At 38.4% G+C, this 19,817-nt stretch overlaps 3 protein-coding genes and 1 pseudogene across 5 annotated transcripts; 2 read left to right on the top strand and 2 right to left on the bottom strand.

Moving 5' to 3' along the window:
- Window positions 1-98: 98 nt before the first annotated feature.
- LOC137721019 (binding partner of ACD11 1-like) lies at window positions 99-2,739 on the bottom strand (annotated as a pseudogene).
- On the top strand, window positions 2,563-5,367 carry LOC137719459 (syntaxin-22-like). The gene is made up of 7 exons (XM_068458495.1): window positions 2,563-3,023; window positions 3,221-3,314; window positions 3,397-3,536; window positions 3,716-3,790; window positions 4,277-4,434; window positions 4,550-4,650; window positions 4,869-5,367. Exons 1-7 carry the CDS (start codon window positions 2,785-2,787, stop codon window positions 4,932-4,934), a joined length of 873 nt encoding a protein of 290 aa, XP_068314596.1. The 5' UTR covers window positions 2,563-2,784; the 3' UTR covers window positions 4,935-5,367.
- A 326-nt stretch (window positions 5,368-5,693) lies between these two features.
- On the top strand, window positions 5,694-9,069 carry LOC137719458 (histone acetyltransferase MCC1-like). Of its 3 annotated transcripts, none has more exons than XM_068458493.1 (7): window positions 5,694-5,948; window positions 6,518-6,560; window positions 6,903-7,126; window positions 7,218-7,362; window positions 7,613-7,712; window positions 7,793-8,021; window positions 8,610-9,069. In XM_068458493.1, the coding sequence occupies exons 3-7, from the start codon at window positions 6,936-6,938 to the stop codon at window positions 8,797-8,799; spliced, it is 855 nt and encodes a 284-aa protein (XP_068314594.1). In that variant the 5' UTR covers window positions 5,694-5,948; window positions 6,518-6,560; window positions 6,903-6,935; the 3' UTR covers window positions 8,800-9,069. The 3 variants fall into 3 exon arrangements, with proteins under 3 accessions (XP_068314594.1, XP_068314595.1, XP_068314593.1); XM_068458494.1 differs by having other exon boundaries at window positions 5,694-5,993; XM_068458492.1 differs by having other exon boundaries at window positions 5,695-5,921.
- A 2,939-nt stretch (window positions 9,070-12,008) lies between these two features.
- On the bottom strand, window positions 12,009-14,528 carry LOC137721018 (microtubule-destabilizing protein 60-like). Its single transcript, XM_068460145.1, has 7 exons — window positions 14,269-14,528; window positions 13,962-14,028; window positions 13,720-13,839; window positions 13,493-13,591; window positions 13,020-13,079; window positions 12,291-12,500; window positions 12,009-12,026 (listed from the first exon to the last, which is right to left on the bottom strand). Exons 1-7 carry the CDS (start codon window positions 14,526-14,528, stop codon window positions 12,009-12,011), a joined length of 834 nt encoding a protein of 277 aa, XP_068316246.1.
- Between the last annotated feature and the right edge of the window lie 5,289 nt (window positions 14,529-19,817).

Genomic DNA, 19,817 nt, shown 5'->3' with positions numbered 1-19,817 from the left:
TTGACTAATATCATTCATTTTGCACATGAAGTTTTGTGTTTGAATTTGACATATTTTAATGAAATTTTGATATTTTGAATATATAAAAAAATTTATCTTTATTCCTTAAAAGAGAAACAAGATGTTGAAATTACTGTAACTTCATTTTATACGTACTACATCTACATGAATACATATGATGCATTCATGGATTCCAAATTATTTGATTTTAATTTTAAGCTTATACGCATTGTTTACAGGGTGAGTGATGATTCCCTCTCTGGAATGTCTTGTTCGCTACTACCTTCGCCTCCGCCTCCATCTCAGAAACCACAACCTTCATCTCCTGCGAAGACACCACATGCACCTTATCAGACGCCTCCATATTACTATAATCGTAAGACACCACCGCCGCCGCTGCCAGCAACAGATGAGTTCTACTTGAATTCAGAATCCACCGATGATAGAAAGAGTGCCCTACTATCTATACTATTGGGAGCAACAATTCAAGCTCTTTTCTTTCTTTCTCTGCTAATCTATTAACTTAATGTGCTTGGACAACTTCGATCAAGTCATTTGCAAGTTTGCAACACGTCGATGTAAATATTAATTAATTGCGTTGGATATGTGTGTATATGGTTTGTGATGTACATGGTTGCTTGTATTCAACAAACGACTGGTACATGGATAAAACAACGGATGTTGTACATAAGCTGTATTTGCGTAATTTGAATTTATATAAGCTGCAACAAAAGAACGTCAAAATTGTCATTCATAAGAAAATCACACGGACCAGCAATCCCTCCTATTCTAAATTACAACTTCTAATTCCAAAGAAACAGGAAAGTACTACCGCTGCTGCTGCTGCTGCTGCTAACCGTGTAGTTGTAGAAGGAAGTATCAATTATATTTGCCACCACTTCAAAGCTTACGCAAATGAGATGATGAACCCTTGATTCTGTGCTAGGATGGGAGTGTTGCTTTTTAGTAGCTAGCATTGCAGATGTCGGAGGATTGACTCACTAATGGACTGGACCACTTCCTTCCACCCTCTTCCTGAGCTGAAACCTTATCAATTGTCTTTTGGCTCACTTCAGTTGCTGCCTTGGCAGCCCTATTACCCGCGATGTCCCAGTTAATATGTAATGATTCTTCATGATTGCAGATCCAGCACTACTGGCCGTTGGCTCTGCAGCTGAAAACACAACCTTGGTCTTCTCAGAAACCTGAAATCTTTCATCCATTTGCTTCACCTTATCATTTACCATGCTTGTGCCAGCACTAAGTTTGTCAGTGAAACCAATCTTTTGGTCCAAATAAGAAACTGTGGCCATCGCAGTGGAACTAAGCTGGTGTTTCTCATCAAAGGCCTTTGCCTTGTTGATCGCATCTATTCCCAAAATGAATCCTTTGGCGAGCATGCTGCTCACGACATCCTTTGCATTGTGTACAGCAGATTGCGCACCACCAGGATTTACATTTTCCGTTGCCTGAGGTGGATGAACAACTGAACACCGTCAGAAGCAATTGTTATTGATGTTAGAGGAAAAGTGCCCTTAGAAAATAATATTACAGTTGGAAGTGCTGAAGCCACAGCAGCTGGAAGCTTGTAATCTGGAGCCAGATCCATGGTAACGGACTGATTGACAATTGTTGCTCCCTGAAAGATAAACACACATAATTGAGAAAACCAGACGAGATCACAACAAAACTGATTAAGAGTATCAGAATATCAGATTCTCCTCAAATTCCACTGGATACACAAGTTTACAACAAAAATAGTCCAAACTCCGGAATCATAAGTTATACAAAAAGAAGGGAAAAAGGACAAGAAGAGAAAAAGAAATGTAAAAAAGCGTTGAGAAGTGAATGACCGAAAGAAGCACTGAAGTTTCTGCCCCCTTGAAATCCTTGAAGGTAACATATGCAACCTGAGACCTCTCATTGTCGCTGCAGTAAAGAAGAAAAGAAATCAACTTTCTGCATCACGATGTGTTTAATTAAGAGAACAGTAAACAGGAAAGAGAGGGAGAAAAGAAAAGCAACCGTTGAATTTCAATGTATTCAACTTCACCGGAGAAGGAAAAGAAATCCTTTAAATCATGTTCCGTTGCAGCGAGGGAGACATTGCCAACTTTCAATGTCCTTATCTGTCAGTCATGTCAAAGTGCGAGAGAATGTATGTAAGCATGAATATGGAGTGACTGATGTTTGTAGATTGGAAAATTTACAACTTGGTTTGTGCCAGAAGTTGGATCGGATTAAAGAAAACAAACAAAACGTAGAAAAAGGGAGAGGGTCAGAGGGACAACCAACAAATATTTGGGAGGGATGCAAGGCAAAGTATGTTAACTTACGAGTCAGTCAGTTGATACCAATTGGGCTGACTCAATCCAACGCTATAAGATTGGGCTTATTAATCAAGGCCTAAAGCCTTCAACAGCCGTTGTGCCGTGGTCCGTTGACTAACAAGACAATGTCGTATGGTGGGGGCCCACCTGCGGACAGGAGAGAGAGAGAGTCGGTGTCTAAGTCGTCCTTGCTTGCGGAATAGCATAGTTTGACCTTTCCTTTCCTTTGAAGTGGAGGTGAATTTTGATTTGAGAGGAGAAGAAGAAGTGATTGGATTGGATATTTGGATTGATTCAACTCTGGTATTTATTCTAAGTGGTTACACAAACAACCAAACCAAACCAAACCAACGACATTTCCTTCCTGAGTCTCTGTCTGCACCCAACCACCAAACACCGCAACCCCCATAAACCCCCCAAAACACAAGCAACACAGAAAGAAAAAGGAGCAAGAATGAGTTTCCAAGATCTCGAGGCTGGTTCTTCTCCCCAACAGCAACACCAACAACGACGACCTTTCGTTTACTCGAATGCGATTCAGAACCAGCAGCAAAATCCAAGTCAAAATCTTTACGAGCCGTCCCAGGCCCTGTCTGCCGGGATTTTCCAAATCAACACCGCCGTATCCACTTTTTACCGCCTCGTCAATTCCCTCGGCACCCCCAGAGACACCCTTCAACTCCGAGACAAGCTGTCAGTACTACTTTTCATATTCCATTTTCTTCTTCTTAATAATTCTTCCCCTTTTTCTATTTCTTATTAGGTTTGTATGATTAGACGTAGTATTTGCTTGATTGATTGATTGTACGTTGATGAGAGTTATCAATGTTCCAACCTAATCCACTGTTTATCTCAATGGGAAATTGGCACTTGGCACTTGGCACTGGCAGGCATAAGACAAGGGCGCATATTGGGCAGTTGGTGAAAGATACTTCTCAAAAACTCAAGCAAGCTAGTGAAACCGATCACCATGCCCAAGTTACTGTAAGTATTCAATTCATTTTACTTGTCTAACTATGTAAGTTGTTATTATCAGACTTCACCCCTTTTGGCTGACAAACTGCAGGTTGTCAAGAAGATTGCGGATGCTAAGCTTGCAAAGGATTTCCAGGCCGTACTTAAAGAATTCCAGAAGGCTCAGAGGCTTGCAGCTGAAAGGGAAACAACATATGCTCCCTTTGTTCCCAAGGATGTTCTTCCATCCAGGTATTATCTTATCACATGTTGTTACTGAGAGGAACACACTTTAACACAAACATTGGAGTTTCTATAAAGTGTAAACTTGCACGTCTAAGTTTACGTAATTCTTCTCGATGATTTTACTCTAATTTTCTCTCTATTACTTGCATCTTCTACTCATCAATGCCTTTCATCATATTGTGCAGTTATCCTGCCCATGAGCAGGAGATGAGTTCTTCTAGGAGTTCTAAACACCAAGCTCTTCTTCTAGAATCAAAAAGGTGGGCAACTTAATATACTTGCATAAGTTGAGAAACTTCTGTTATTTCTATCTATAATACCCTGAAGGAAAATTCATCATCCTAAAACCAAAGAAATCTTCGAGTTTCTAGATAGTCAAGTAAAAGAGTCACTTCCCTTAAAAGGAAAGAAATACCTTCTTAACTAGTTAAGGGATTTTTCTTCTGTGCCTGATCATAAAGGATCTCCATTTCCTCGATAACATTGTTAAAACGGATTGTGTTAAGCAATCTTATTGTTTTGCGAGCTTTGATAGGCCAGATGAATGTATCTTCTTCCCATGGAGATGTTTTCCCTTTTTTTCTTAATTTTTTTTATTTTTTATGGAAACACATTTTCTAACTGCATAAGGTTCTCTAGTAATCTGGGCTTGCCCTGAAAACTAGTTATTGCCTTTGATGTTGAGTGCCTATCGTGATACAACTGGAATCCATGGTTAAGTTATAGATTTGATATGTTGTATGCAGACAAGGGGTTGTACTTGCAGACAATGAGATTGCATTCAATGAAGCCATTATTGAAGAAAGGGAGCAAGGGATCCAAGAAATTCAACAACAGATCAGCGAGGTTAATGAGATTTTCAAAGATCTAGCTGTCCTGGTCCATGATCAAGGAGCTATAATCGGTTAGTCCAGTTTCTGTTCATTGTTACGTAGAAATTGAATTCGTGTTTGTTGAGTCACTTGTACATTGTGTGCCCTACTTTGAAAGACACTGTCTGTACATGTGTGTGTTTTCAGATGATATTGGTGCTAACATTGAGAACTCCCACGCTGCAACTGTGCAAGCAACCTCCCACCTTGTGAAGGCATCCAAGACCCAAAGATCCAATTCGTCCCTGGTAATTTTCTTTTCCTTCCAACGCATGAACCCGTTTCCTGTTTTATCTTGTTTTGTGTATTCAACTCCAAGATTAAGTTGCTATAAAAAATTTTAACCAAAGGGTGCGATATATAGGCTGGATTGACATACATAATTGGTTAATTTCTTTATTTCAGTTATTATTATATAAAGCATTGGATTCATAGAGGTTGCTAATTATTTGTGTTATTTGGGCAGACGTGTTTGCTGTTGGTGATATTTGGAGTCATCCTCATCATTGTGATTATAGTTATCATGGCTTGAGCAGTGATCAAAAGGAATGATATATAAAGTATTTCCTTGCAAGAACAAATCTTTTCCTTGTCTCGTCTCCTATCCTCTCCTCTCCTCTCCTTCAACTTTGAGCTGGGTCTGATGCTAATGCCAAATGACTCAGACTCAACTCTTGGTGTTGGAGTGGTTGGCATCCTCGTCGGCTGTAAACAAAATGCACAGTTACTATGTATACTTGGGTGTACAACCTTCCCCAAGACTAGAAGCATAGAGTCAGCAAACAAATGTATTTATCATTTTTTTCTCCGTAAACTAATGATGTATTTATCCTTTTCTTTTTGAAGGTAGTGATTTTCACACGTTTTTTTTTTTTTTGGCCTTTTGTAGTCAAATCCTTCTTGCTTGTATTTATTCTTCTTGCTTGTAATGTTAAAAGTGAATAGTATGTGGAGTGTTTCATTAAGATCCCTAAATAAAATCCTATGAATTCCTATGTTCTATAACAAAACATGCCCTTAATTGAGTTACGCAGAAGAAAAAAGTAAATAAAAAGGAAAGTTTAGCACTTGGCAGGCAAAACAAGTAGTAAGAAGAGCCCATTCCAGGATTGTTATTGTAAGCCCGTTTGAGAGTAAGAGTTGAGCCCAAGAACCTCAACCCAGCGCATCTTTCTTTATTTATATATATATATATATATATATATATATATATATATTTTTTTTTTACTTAACAAATAATATCAAATTTATTTTTAACAAGAATCAAATAAAGCAAGAAAATAATAAATGGCTCAGCCAAACCATCTTGAAAAGCGAAGAATAAACTAAAAACAAGGGAACAATTTCCTTGCTGCAAAGTCTTGGTCTCTTGGATTGGAATTTTGATGGATGGATGTTACCTTGTTCGACAGAGCTGAGCTGAGACGACAAACTCAGTGGATTCCAAATCACCATTTTCTCTAAGAAACCCATCCGTCCTTCCTTCCGGCGTCTCAGCCACCCACCCCACCCCACCAAGGTTACCTGCCTGAGATCTCTCACCTGGGTTTGCTTTCTGTCTTATAATTTTTTTTATCAAATTATTCATCAGGTCAGGAATTACTTGTTAATATTCTTTTATTTTCTGTGGAATACGAATTAACCTTGTTTCTAAGAATTCAAATCGATTCCATTCGATTCAGTTTGTACCCGATGATGTGATTTCTTTCTTTTGTCTTTGCACTTTGTGTCATGTTATCAGTTGTCCATGACAATTCATCATTCCTCCAAACTTTGATTTGATGCACTTGAAGAATTGACCTTTGGCCTCTCTCATCGTAACATGTTCTTCTTACAGTTACAGGCCTTTCCAATTCATAGAATTCGATTCAATTTGACCATTTCACGATTTCCCAACTACTCAATTGCCCTCTTCTCTTGCTTCTACTTAAGTATTATTATATCATGTTCTTAATTCCAAATATATCGTCTTCATTATCTTGACTTGATTATACAAGATCCCTGTCCGTATTCAACTCCCCTAAACCTTTGCTGATAATCTTTCTTCTGGAATAAACTTCCAGACTTGATTCTTTGGTAAGACAATAACAATGGCATCCCTATTTCACTCTGCAGGTCGCGTCTCAAGAGTCCGGTAACTTTCCCACTCATTGTCAAGGTAATACTTGTACCCATGAATTTATGTTTCACCTATATTCCAGTAACAGTGCATAAGCATGCCTGCTCTGTAATACATCTTGTGCTTATTATCTTGGCAAACAATGCCATTACACTGGTTACCTTCCACATGGTACACTACACGCCTTCAACCGTAGTAGATAATGTACTCAACTTGTTATTCTCAATTTGCTTTCCCATAAGATACACAAATTTACCCCTTTTTTTTTTTATCAATTGTGGGAACAACAGAGTTACATTCAAACCTGTGCATGTCGTATTGCTTTTTGTATTTATGATCTGCCAACATGAAAATTATTGAAAGGCGTCTTTTCTTTTGCAGTTGACGTAAACTACTGCATGGCCTCTGTGGCTGATGTGGCATAAATGGAAGGAGAAGTTCATGAGCAAATTATCCAAGTATATCAAGTATTTGCTGGGGATTGACAACACTATCCCAATGGTGAACCCAAAACTTCCCCGTCGTCCAGCAATATCCTATAGGCCTATACAACCGTCTGACCTTGAGATCTTAGAGAAAATCCATGACGATTTATTTCCCATTAGGTACATAATCTCATTCGCTACTGTCTCATGGGCATGTTCTTTGCTACCATGACACTGCTTTCTACAAAAGGTTTTGCCAATCTCTCTACAGGTATGAGGCTGAGTTTTTCCAAAATGTCGTCAATGGACATGATATTGTGTCATGGGCAGCTGTTGATCGAAGTCGTCCAAATGGTCAAAGTGATGAACTTATTGGATTTGTAACCGCACGAATTGTTCTTGCAAGAGAAAGTGAGGTGTGTCTTCTATATTCCTAGCCTCTTTCTTTCCTGTGTGAATCTGTGGGGAGGAATCACCACAACCGTAAATTATTGTGGTTATTATTTGGTCTTTCTGGTTTAACTGAAGTCATTGGAAAATTGGGAGTACTTACAGAGTTTGACACTCCAGATTTTGCAAGTATTTGAAAGTATGGTTTGCTGCATTGTTTGTTCAATTTTCCTGAATTACCCTAACTCTTTTATGAAAAAATGATTGGTGTTGTAGATAGGGGATTTGCTCAGTTTCGACTCATCAAATTCAGATCAGACGTTAGTCTACATTTTGACACTGGGAGTAGTAGAATCTTTCAGAAATCTTGGCATAGGTAAAAGTTTGTCTCTTTGTTGTTATGGAGTCTAAGAATTTCTTTCACTATATGGTAATTTGTTTCCCTTGGACTTGCAGCTTCAGCACTTATTCGGGAGGTCATAAAATATGCCTCAAGTATTCCAACCTGCAGAGCAATTTACTTGCATGTCATTTCTTACAATAATTCTGCAATCCATTTGTACAAGAAAATGTCATTCATGTGTGTCAGAAGGTTGCAAGGCTTTTACTTGATCAATGGTCAGCATTATGATTCATATCTGTTTGTGTACTATGTAAATGGTGGCCGATCTCCTTGCTCGCCATTGTAAGTATAACATGCTTCATTTTTGGTTCATTCTGATATGCCATGTTGTTACATATGGAGATAATATTTTCCTTTTTCTTTAATAAAAGATGATTGCAGATTGGTAGAGAATAAATTTCTGAACATTTTGGCTACCTGCAGTGGAAATGTTTAGCTCCCTCATTTCACCTACGGCATGGATTTTCATTCTTTAGAGGCAATGTGAATATATAAACAAGTTTAAAAAATTAGGAGAAGACATAACAAAAACCAAGTTTTCAATTAACTTTTGTTATTGATGTGCATTGATCTGCTAGATGTTGGTATCTTGAATTCCTGAAGTTGGAAGTTATTATACTTGTACATCCAGCTATTTAAAACGTAGAGTTTACATGTTTTTGTTGAAATTCCTCAGCAAAATGATGCAGGGAAAAAAGGATTCTCTGGTAGAAGATAATAAGAAACGTGCATTAGCCGAGAAAACCATAGCATAGATGCATGTGACATTCTGGTTTTATATACCTGTCGAAAATAAAGTCTCTGTCTTGTCAAGTACTTCTAAACTGATCAGGTTATTGATTGTTGTTTTGGGATTGTTTTATGTTGCAGGGAGCTGGTTGCAGGGACGCTGAATTTTATGAGGAATGGTCTTAAGTCTGTGTTTGCAATGCTACGGAAGAACGAAGACAGGAAGGTGTCAAAGTGGGCAAAATGTAAAGAAAACCATAGCCTTATATCGACGGGACCAAACAGGAGAAACCTGACTGCAGCAGAGTGTACAGGGTACGAGTGTGTTTGATTTGTTTGTTCATATTAGAAGTTGGATCGACAGAGAGAGAGAGACGGAGAGAGGAGCAATGAGCGAGCAGGAGGGGAGGTTATGTTGATGCAAAGTAATAAAACGTTGCTTTGCCCCCATGCTTTCTGTTTGAACCATACCAATATACATTTTACATTTTAAATTACCGCGGAATAACGTCCCCGATGTAATAAACGTTGTTGGGTTGTGTTGTGTTGTAGTTGGATGAAGTTATTTAAAGACAAGAAGCAGGGCGTCACTTGTGAGATCCTTATTTACTTGTTATTTTCTTCTTTGTTGATCTCTCAAGGTATCCTCTACCACACAATAGTTACATTTGTTCTTTATGAAAGGTCGACTCGCGTATGGTATAAGATTTAGGACGAGGTCATCTCAGTCGCTGATAAGCTAAATAAAACATTACTTACTTCGCCTCCAGCTTCTGGAGAGATTTTTAAGTGTGATCGGTACATGAGGTGGTACATCACGTGTTATTAAACAAATGGTGAGATATGCGTGCTAAAAAGTTAATAACTTGAAAAATAAAATTTCCCACCATTCCTATTAAAACACGTGGTGTACCACTTGTGTTCTCGTTACAACTAAAAATTTCTCCAGCCTTTGGCCTCCGGGCTCCTAGAGTGAAAAAACCTAAAAATTCTTGGAGGGCACGCAAGTATGTATCGTCCAGAATGTAAATGGCAGGGGCCTCCAAATGTATCCAAGCAATCTCCAATCGAACCGAACCATCATAATAATAATAATACTAATAAAGTTTCCTTTCCTCCTCCCCATCCCCATCCCCATCCCTAACCCCAACCAAAAATAGACTACTCATCTTTAATTGGCGGAAATAGAAACAAAATTAGTGTGTGATCAAGTCTTCTGGTGTGTCCGTTAATTAAGTAATGAAATATTTGGAGGGAGAGTTGCCCTTAATTTGTGGAGCGGGGGAAACTCAGCCTCCAGCCTCACACATGCATGCATGCATGTTTCTTGCAATTAATATGTGTGTGCGTGTGTATATATAGGGGTGAGGTACAGAATAGAAGAAACCACATAAACTTGGAATTGAAGAAAAAATAACAAAAAAAAAGGAATAAATTTATAATGACAGCATCATCTTCTCTCCCAGCGATGGGTAATCGCCTGGGGAACCGGCAGCTTGCAGCCCTCGCTCTCTGCCTTGTATTGCTCCTCGATGTTACTACCACTACGTTGGTTTTGGCCTCCAAAAAGGGAAAAGGTGGCGGAGGCGGACATGGCAAAGGTGGCGGGGGCGGACATGGCAAAGGCGGCGGTGCAAATAAAGGTGCTGCACAGAAACATGGCGGTCCACAAAAAGGTGGTGCACATGGAACTGCTGGCGCTAAACCCGGTGGTGCTAAGCCAACTCCAACTCCAAACGCTGTTGGTGCAGCACCTGCTGCCGGCGGCACCGTGCCAGCACCTGGAACTGTTGGCGCTAATCCAATTCCAATTCCAAACGCTGGTCCAGGTGCTTATCTAACTCCAATGCCAAACGCTGGTGGTGCTTATCCAATTCCAATTCCAGACGCTGGTGGTGCAAATCCAACTCCAACTCCAACTCCAAACGCCGGTGGTACAGTACCCGCTTCTGGCGGCACCGTCCCACCCGGTGGTGTTAATCCAACTCCAACTCCAAACGCCGGTGGTGCAGCACATGCTACCGGCGGCACCGTCCCTGCTCCTGGAGTTGGCGGACCCATCACATACCACGGAGGGCCTCTGATGACCGGCGACATTAACCTTTCCATCCTATTTTATGGTGAGTTCAAAACCGAACAGAGGGAAGTGATTCGGACTTTCCTGAGGTCCCTCGAGAACACGGAGAACGATCACGTAGCGGCGGTGCACAGGTGGTGGGACATCGTCGAGAGCTACCAATTGTTCGCTAGTCCAACCCCCGGTAAGGGTACCCCACCCAAACTCCGCATCAAGGTGGGGACCCAGCAGAGCGACGACAAGTACTCGATCGGAAAAGTGATAACCTATGAGTTCATCAAGAGACTGTTAAAGAAGGCCGACTCCGGAAAGCCCAACACTATTACCGTGATCTTTACCGGGAGCCAAGTGACGGTGCACAGCTTGTGCCGTGGCAGATGCTACGAGCATGGCTTGGTTGAGAACAGACCCTACATCGTCGTCGGCAACCCCGAAATCTTGTGCGCCGGGAGTTGCGCTTGGCCATTCCAGAGGCTGGACTACGGTACTCCTATTCAAGTGCCGGTGAAGCCCCCCAACGGCGACATGGGCATTGACGCCATGGTCGTCCACTTCGCCTCCGGCTTGGCTGCCGCCGTCACCAACCCATTCAACACTGGATTCTTCAAGCCGGGACCCAAGAGCGACCCCATCGAAGCCGTCACGGCCTGCGAAAACATCTTCGGAAGCGGCGCCGTCCCAGGCCAGACCGGCAAGGTTGAGGTCGACCCCGCTACCGGTGCCTCCTACAATGCCATAGGAGAGAATGGTATGAAGTTCATGCTCCCGGCCGTCTGGGACCCACGAACTTCTTCCTGCTGGACATCTATGTAATGTAATTTATCTCCTCAAAAATGCTACTCTTACTATATAGTCCTGAGTCCTGACTGAGGACAGTACTTCCCCCAGTCGCATGATGATCAGGTATTAATTGATACTTGATCCATGTAATTTTTCCCTTTTTGTTTATCATTTAATTGTCCACCTGACATGATTACTAGCCATGCATGCATGCATGACGACCTCGTGTCATTTAATTTCCACGCATTTATGAAACTGAGATCAATTGCAATTTTCTTCTCCTTCTTTCCTTTTGTCTTATTCATCCTTCACATTAATTCATTCGATGTTCCCAAATCAATTTGTTTTTTTTTGGTAATGTAATTTTTAGTTCATTGCACAAATAGTGGAAATCCCATGTCGAAATATTAGTGGACAAAGATAAACCGAAAAAGTATATGGGGAAAATAAATAGCAAGATACTGGTGGAGCCAAGAAGCATTGTCAAAGATACTAAGATGAGTTTATTGCATCGGATTATCTCGAACTGAATTAACTTCACAGATTAAGTTAGACTGACTTAAAATTAATTAAGTTGTACAGTTGTACTGACTTAGAATAAACTAAGTTGTATAAACTTAATGAAACATTTAATGAAGTGTCAGATTAAGAAGCATGATTGACATGAAAAATGAAATCCAGCTTCATGCGTCATACCTAACCTGAGAAAACCATTTCCAATAAGCCATTAACAAAATTAATTCCAAGTTGCTAAATTTGCTTCTCAAAATTTCAGAATCTGAAGAAACAAACAAGATCCATTTATTGACAAAGCTAATTAAAGCTAGCTCCTTGGACATCAATTCCTCAAAATTTGAAGCAAAATGCAAAACCCAGTTGAATAAATTACTTTTGGTGGAGGATTCAATGGAGGGCTCGTTGCGTCTCTGAAACTGGTGCTAAAATAGAAAAAAAATCCAATATACCATTTCCCTCTCCCTCTTTACAGACACAGCCTCTGCACAGACCCAACACCCCCCACTCCCAAATTGATTCCTCGGAGGTGAAACGAAAGATGGCGAGAGCGGGATCTTCCTCGGAGGTTTGAATATGAGGTCGTTCTTGATTCTGGGTTCGGGGTGAGGAGAAAGGGAGAGAGTCGCAGTGGTCTGGTACGAGCAGACAAAGCGAAGGGACTGCCTTAGCAAATCTTAATTCAAATGATGTGGCTATCCACATCAAATATCACCTAACACTACTAGAAATTTGGCTATAAGCCACCCTTTCCATTGGTGACTATTGTCAAGTGTTGCCACTCACATTGGTGGCAAACCTCTATGGCCACCAAGCACCCACTAAACTAGAGAGTGTGGCCTATGTAGAGGACTCTATTGTAACAATGGCTACCAATATTGCATTGGTGCCTTTCCTGTAGTGCCACCCTAATTCACATCGGTGGCAAAGTTGCAAAATAATATTAAAAAAAAGGATGCCCTCTGTGGGCACCCAAATTGGAGTATCATATTTCTTTTTCTATTTTTGGTGAGAAACAAATTGTTATATCATTAAAATATAAGAATACAACTATAAATTTGCATAACTGATATTTTATAGAATTTTGTACAAATGTTGGAACCAAACTTTCGAACACCTTGTTTCCAAGAGTTTAATCATCTCAATAACTAAATTGCTCATCAAGTACAATAACTCTTTACCTTCAGCGCTCTTTCTCTGTCCTTCTTGTATTGCTTAAACAGGCTCATCTTCTCTGCCACCTGATGGGTGCACACACATAAAAACCAAATTGAGAAAGGCAATTCGTTGTCACATGCCCAACATACCAACACTTGTATACATCTGTTATCTCTAAAGCGACATATTTAAGGAGAGCAACTTCATGAAGTTGTCCTTACAGATATCTCACAGTTGTTCATTTCATGTTAAGATTGTCATTCCATGTTACGACGCAAACAGAAACATTTATACTACAAAATTTGTCCCCACAAGTAATTTACGTGTTAGAATGATGTCACAAAGTTAATTCTACAAAATCGAGTCAAAACTTATTTCCCAAATGCTACTTGAAAATAATTTTTTCAAACAGAGTTTATATGCACTACTAAACTGAGAGTGATTGAAAATATAGAGACAAAGCGCATATTCTTAAGTGTGAAGTATTCAAAATCACCTGATGGTCAAACTCTGCTCGCTCTATTGCCCGCACGTCACTGTGGAGCTTCAAGTCTGTTGGTATTGTTATTTCTTTTACTGGAGGTTTCAGTAAGCACTGAGATGACAAATACAAAGATATGCATACAAGTTAGTGGTTCGGTCTTGTCTGTCTTGCAATAGCAATAAAATCACTTAAATATAGTCTTTTTCATGTGATTTGGGACATTGAATTGGTATCTATACCTTTAGTTCGTCAGTTGTCCATGGGAGGCCCTGAGCAATTGGTATCCGCTGTCTCTCCTCCTCCATCATCATCTCTTGTAGCTTCTTCGTGAACTCTTCCTCCTTTTGACTTCCCATTTCCTGCAGTGATATCACAAAACAAAGTTACAAGCAACGCAAACCAAGTAAACTTTCGAGTGCTTTTCGATACCATTCATTTTCAGCACACTTTACCTCTATTGTTAGCTTGAATGGCTTAGCACTAGTGGCTCTCTATTGCTTCTTCTTCTTCCATCTCCTTCATCTGATTGTGCTAGAAGATTCAGAGCTCTGAAATTCAAATCGGAATACAGAGGTAACCTGAGTTAGTCAATCATTTTCAATCTCCAAATAATGTAAAAATAGTAAGGACAAGAATTACATTTCTTCGGCTCTTTTGCCTCCCATTCGAAGTCCTGCTTGAGACACTGTTTAGTCAAAAGAGCACAACCAAACTCAGTTAGGACATACAACAAACACTTGATGTGCATCAAATTCTCATGCTAACTTTAATCAAGTATAATTGCTAACCTTCCCAGACTTCCATCCCAAGAAGAAGAGACTGAAGTTCGCCGATCCAGACCGAGATTATTCAACGTTAAGAACAAGTCCGACGGGAAAAACAAAGAAGACGAGACCTGTGTTTCCGGCGCCTTACAAAGAGGCTGCATCCCGGGTAATGCCCACTTCGCCACCTTCTTCCCAATCTCTTCCGCCGCTTTCTCCTCCCCATTCGAATCCTTGGAGTTCATAATCGAAAGCAGCTTCTCAAACGCCAGAACAAAATGCATCACCTTCCCACTCCTCGGCACGCTCTTCCTCGCCTCTTCTAGCAACTAAGACCTACAAAAGCTTCCATCCTTCTTGGCCCAGGTCGCATGCAACCTTGATTCACCTTCCTCATTCCCAATCTTCGACATGCATACAAAAAATGGAATTAAGATTTGAAATCTAGAATCGATCAAAAAACTGAACGTTTTTACTTTGGAAAAGAACTTACACTGGAGGACAGCCCATGAGGAGAGGATTATCTTTACCTCTTAGGTCGAGGTCCAATTCCGGTAAGCTTGGCCGTAAATTGGCCGAAAAACCCGTGGTTACCGTTTCTTAGATATGAAATTGAGGAAATTCAACTTCGAATTTGATGAAACTAACTTGGGAGTTTGAAAGAGGACGGGAAGAGGATTTTGGAGGCATAAGTTGACGGTCATTGGTGTTCTCATCGCCGTCGTTTGTGTTCGACTCCGGTTGTTGGCACTATTGCGTGAAGAGAAGAGCGAGAGGAGAGAGAGAATGAAGCGAAGGAGGTGTTGGACGTTTGTGAAGGGGGAGAGAGATGATTTAGATTTTTACACAAAAGCAAGACACCAATCTCAGCTTAAAAGACACCAAAAATAAAAGGCCACCAATCTCAAATTGGAAGGCCACTAGTATTAGTGGCATTAACTAAAAAGACACCAAAAAAAAGGCCAAGAGTGCCATCTTAATGTCTATAGTCACCAATTGTAAATGGTGTGTAAATATTGGTGTCCTATAACTATAATTCTAGTAGTGTAAGATGGTGTGAAAATGTAGTACAAAAATATGGTATGAATAACATTACTCCCTAATTAAGACGTATGAATGCCATTAATTCAATCCGCGTTCTATCTTCATGATTAGAAAATAGCTACAACATCTACAATGTATTTCAAATGCGAACATTTGGATAAATAAACAATCTTCTTTTCAAATAATTCTTTTATAAGAATGATTTTAATAAAAAGATTAAAAAATTGAATGATTATATGAATCGCACCATGCACGGTATTATTCTTTTAACTGGTTGATTAGTAGATATATACACAACCACGTCACAATGGTAGCTAGTCCAAGGTCAGTCATGCATGGTGCGCATCAACCTCTGTGTGTGTGTGTGTGTGTGTGTGTGTGTGTGTGTGTATGTCATTAAAACTTCTGTTTTATATATATTGTCAAGATGATAACTCAAGAAGATTTTATATACCTCTGTGTGTGTGTGTGTGTGTGTGTGTGTGTGTGTGTGTGTGTCATTAAAACTTCTGTTTTATATATATTGTCAAGATGATAACTCAAGAAGATTTTATATATATATATATATATATATATATATATATATATATATATATATATATATATTATGCAATACGTGTGTGGATCATGAGTTACTGGATTGGAGTGTTTCGTCTCCTCTGATGGTACGCGTTGCACTTCATCTATTTAAGGTCAAAATTAATATTAATATTTGCACAAATAGTTTTTCAAGTTCACTCAATTTTTTATTTGTATGGTTAGTTAATCCGTCAAGTGAGGCAAAGGTTTCAAGTTGTAACAAAATTGAGTTTTCTTTGTCAAACTCATGATGTTCAAGCTAATTGGTTTTGATTTGTGGAAACCATTTTATGAATTTAATTAGTCATAAAGAGAAGAAAAAAACATGTCGAGGTTTTTAAATTAAACCTTGAAATAAAACTCGAGACTTTGAATATTCAAATCCTAAGACAAGTCATTAATAGTTGCATGTTGTCTATACCATATTTAGTCATTCTGATGACTGGTGATTGATGTCGTTCTCTCCTGGTCAATCGTGTGGTTCTTACTTCTCTGCCCTAACATCAATGTCATTATAACTTGTTTGCGACCGATCGACCAGTGTACCCATGCGATCAAGCACCGATCGAACATTGACTTCTCTCTTCCCATGTGACAGAGAGCGACATACACAAAATAATATAGATCATCTCACTTCTATATATTTCTCTTAGACCTCTTCTATATTATATGTGTATGTATAGTTTCCGTAGAAAGTGTGTGTGTGTGTGTGTGTGTCTCTCTCTCTATATATATATACATATATATATATATATATATATATATATATATATATATATATATATATGATTATAGCATGTATACGTTATTCAGTCAAAAAATACTAAATTGAAATGCAGTAACTTATACACAACAAGAAGTTCAAAAACGAAACATCATCTTGCACAGCGGAAACATATAAACAAACATAATCTCAATTAGGGTTTAAATTGTGTGGCTCTGATAGCACATGTTGGAGTTTACAAGGATCGATTACAACTAAACCCTAATGAACTACATTGCAATATTAATCACAATATTGCATGTACTGCATTTAAGTCAGTTTATATGCATGCTTAAGGTTTCAATTACGAAGTTTAGTCACTTACTCGTAGTAGAACACAAAGCCATTAGTCAATCTTGTCTTCTCCTCAACTGGATATAAAATGGATTTCTGAACTCTCAATGGAACTAGTTCTTACAAGAAATGAAATCCCACACCCGAGAAGAGGGACCGAGAAGATATTATGTATTGCAACTCTTCCTTCCATCAAGGATATCAGTTACAAGCAGTTTTCAGTCATTCAACTGGCTCTTAATTCAAATAGTTAGTTTTCTTAAGTTTTCCCTCTCATAATGGCATTTATCCTGTGTGTGCCACTCTTTCAAGTCCATATAAAATGCAAGCATATTGTCTATACAAGTGCACCAAATATGAACTGATGCAGCTCACTTAATTTTGGGATTTCCTACAAGTATATATAATGTTATACATATCTATATATAAGTACATGCGTATTTTTTGTAAGAGATACTTCTATTTGCATGCTTCATATCAATCAATTATATGTTGTCCATATGTTTGCCTGAAATGTCATCACCCTAAACTCAAACAGAACTCTAAGTAACTTATAAGGAATTTCCAGGCCCAATCTACATCACTATACGCTCTTAAATCCGAATCCCCCTTTCTATAAATAAGATCAAAAGACATAGTACCCTTTTAAGTACTTCAATAATCTTTTTACACCAACAAAATGGTTGTAATTAGAGTTTTCTTTATTTTCTAACTAATTACTTTTTTTTTTAATTTTTTATGATGAGTCGATATCATACTATATATTTTACCATTAGCTTAGTATTAATTTATTGGTTATTTTGTAAGAATTTTGATACTTTGAATTATATTTCCAATGTAGGACATTCGACTTCCTCTTGAGCAAAAAGTGGCAAACGGATGAATTTCGGAGTGATTCCAATTGTAAGATGTTCATTAGTCTTTCAGCTTGATCATATCAAAGTTTCATATTTTTCTACCAAGTGGTTTATGTATGGAGAAGAAATAAAAGAGCAGCACGCAGTGTTGTCAAAGTGACATTTTGGGCTTATTTGGGCTTTTTGGCATCCAAGATGATGTCTTTTGGGTTCAAGGCCTTCTGCAATTATGTTCGGGACGTCCTAAGCTTTAATTCAAGTCATTTTGGACCTGTTTTGGAGCCCTAAAGATCCAGAAACTTAAGATTCTTTGTGGCTGGCGAGATTTCTTAAAGTTAGAATATGAATGTATTTCCTAGTTATCTTATTCTGCTATGTTTCCTAATTTTAGAAGACTTTTTTCTAGTAAAGATTTTATTATGTAGTAGTATGTATAAATAAGGCTATTTAGCCATTAGAGTTTTAGAGAGAAGAAGCATCGATTTGGAGAACTTAGCTAGGCTTTGAGGATTTGTATTCTTCCTTCAAAGTGTTTTCTATCATTTTTCTATTTTCAATAATAAATTGTTTTATGATTGTTCGTAACTAATTCTCTTTTGCTAGGGCGAGACCACGAGCCTTAGCAAGAATATGTAATTTCTTTTCAATTTACTTATGATATTATGCATGCAAGTTTGAAATATTAATCACCGTGTTTAAGCTATCTATTTGTCTTAATGCTTGATCACCATTAGGGTACTTAGAAAAGAAATTTGATGCAGTTTTGGTCGGAGATCGGTCCCTGAAATTGACGAAGACTTCTTGTGGTTAATATGTGCAAGTTCACTTAGGATGAATACCACATCCTAAGGGTTGCATGGTTTTTCAGAGGGTTTTCACAAAACTTAATGAGTCATGCGTGTTTAGATTTGATTTGAATACCACAAACGGATTGCATGTTTGATATACCCTCTATGTTAGAGGTCCAAGTAGGCATACTTTAGGAAAACCTAACCTTCATAATATGCATGTGTAAGTCATAAGTAATTGGAAGAACTACATATGATTGTTAAGGTGATGACGGAATCCTAGTACTTTTACACTTCAATTTTCAAAAACCATTTTCTTTCAATTTATTTTATTTTGCCGATTTATTTAATTATTTCTATTAAATTCGTTTTTATTATTTTAAATCAAAAATCAACCTTTTCTCGAACTTTGTTTTAAGTAATTAATTAAGATTTGGTTTGGCATAAATATTCATTCAATTTTTGTAGAGAACAACCTTGCTAGAGCCGACTATAGTACGATTACCTTGTATTCTTGCAAGTATTTTAGGTGTTTTTATCCCTACTTTTGCAGGTGGTAAAAAACCCCATCATTTTACTTATTCATCTTACTTGTATTCCAGGCTACCGTTTAGATTTCCTTACTTCATAGTACTTCTCTTTTGTATGGAGCATTCCGAATTGTGTGTGATTAGTAGAGAATTTTGAAATTTAACCTTAAACTATTTTATCCTGGAAGTGGATTTTTATCAAAATTGGAACATTGGTCTCTGAGTTTTAGCTTAATTGAAGCTTTGATTCCTGAAATCGTCATATAGCAATAATTCTTTTAAGTAATTCTTAAAATCTCTGCCAAGCAAAAACCTTACTCCATTCATCTTGAACAATAAAAAAACCCAGGGAGTGGCTATGCGGAAGTGATGATAAATATACGTTGACTAAGCATGCAAAATGGCCTGGTTTGGATAATGAAATTGCTTCATATATATTGTTAATTATATTTCAGAAAAAGGGAAAGTACGTACGTACACGACCAGCAAGCAAGTACTCGCTTAATTTGGTCATGCCATGATTTATTCGTAGTACAGTAATTGAATTTTAGAGCAAAATTAACCTTTTTAATTGTTCCACATGCATGCTTGCAATTATATATATGCTAATCAACTTTCTATCTACAAGATTCATTCTCATCTGAAAATGAGATATAAGGAAGTCCTAGGTAGAACCCAGATGAGGCTTTACCTTGCCGGGATGAATTTTGATACCTCC

Source organism: Pyrus communis, chromosome 16 (assembly GCF_963583255.1).
Source record: "Pyrus communis chromosome 16, drPyrComm1.1, whole genome shotgun sequence".
Classification (NCBI taxonomy): Eukaryota; Viridiplantae; Streptophyta; class Magnoliopsida; order Rosales; family Rosaceae; genus Pyrus; species Pyrus communis.
Note: the sequence above shows the minus strand (reverse complement) of the source record. Positions and strands in the feature narration are given on the sequence as shown.

What these genes read in the sequence shown, in the direction of transcription:
- LOC137719459 (XM_068458495.1), top strand. Translation starts at nt 2,785, where the DNA reads ATGAGTTTCCAAGATCTCGAGGCTGGTTCTTCTCCCCAACAGCAACAC. An exon ending in ATCACCATGCCCAAGTTACT is followed by an intron (nt 3,315 to 3,396) that starts GTAAGTATTCAA and finishes GACAAACTGCAG; the next exon opens with GTTGTCAAGAAGATTGCGGA. An exon ending in AAAGATCCAATTCGTCCCTG is followed by an intron (nt 4,651 to 4,868) that starts GTAATTTTCTTT and finishes TTATTTGGGCAG; the next exon opens with ACGTGTTTGCTGTTGGTGAT.
- LOC137719458 (XM_068458493.1), top strand. Translation starts at nt 6,936, where the DNA reads ATGTGGCATAAATGGAAGGAGAAGTTCATGAGCAAATTATCCAAGTAT. An exon ending in TTTCAGAAATCTTGGCATAG is followed by an intron (nt 7,713 to 7,792) that starts GTAAAAGTTTGT and finishes TTGGACTTGCAG; the next exon opens with CTTCAGCACTTATTCGGGAG. An exon ending in CGATCTCCTTGCTCGCCATT is followed by an intron (nt 8,022 to 8,609) that starts GTAAGTATAACA and finishes TTTATGTTGCAG; the next exon opens with GGAGCTGGTTGCAGGGACGC.
- LOC137721018 (XM_068460145.1), bottom strand. Translation starts at nt 14,528, where the DNA reads ATGCATTTTGTTCTGGCGTTTGAGAAGCTGCTTTCGATTATGAACTCC. An exon ending in GAAGCAATAGAGAGCCACTA is followed by an intron (nt 13,840 to 13,961) that starts GTGCTAAGCCAT and finishes ATATCACTGCAG; the next exon opens with GAAATGGGAAGTCAAAAGGA. An exon ending in GAGCAGAGTTTGACCATCAG is followed by an intron (nt 13,080 to 13,492) that starts GTGATTTTGAAT and finishes TGCACCCATCAG; the next exon opens with GTGGCAGAGAAGATGAGCCT.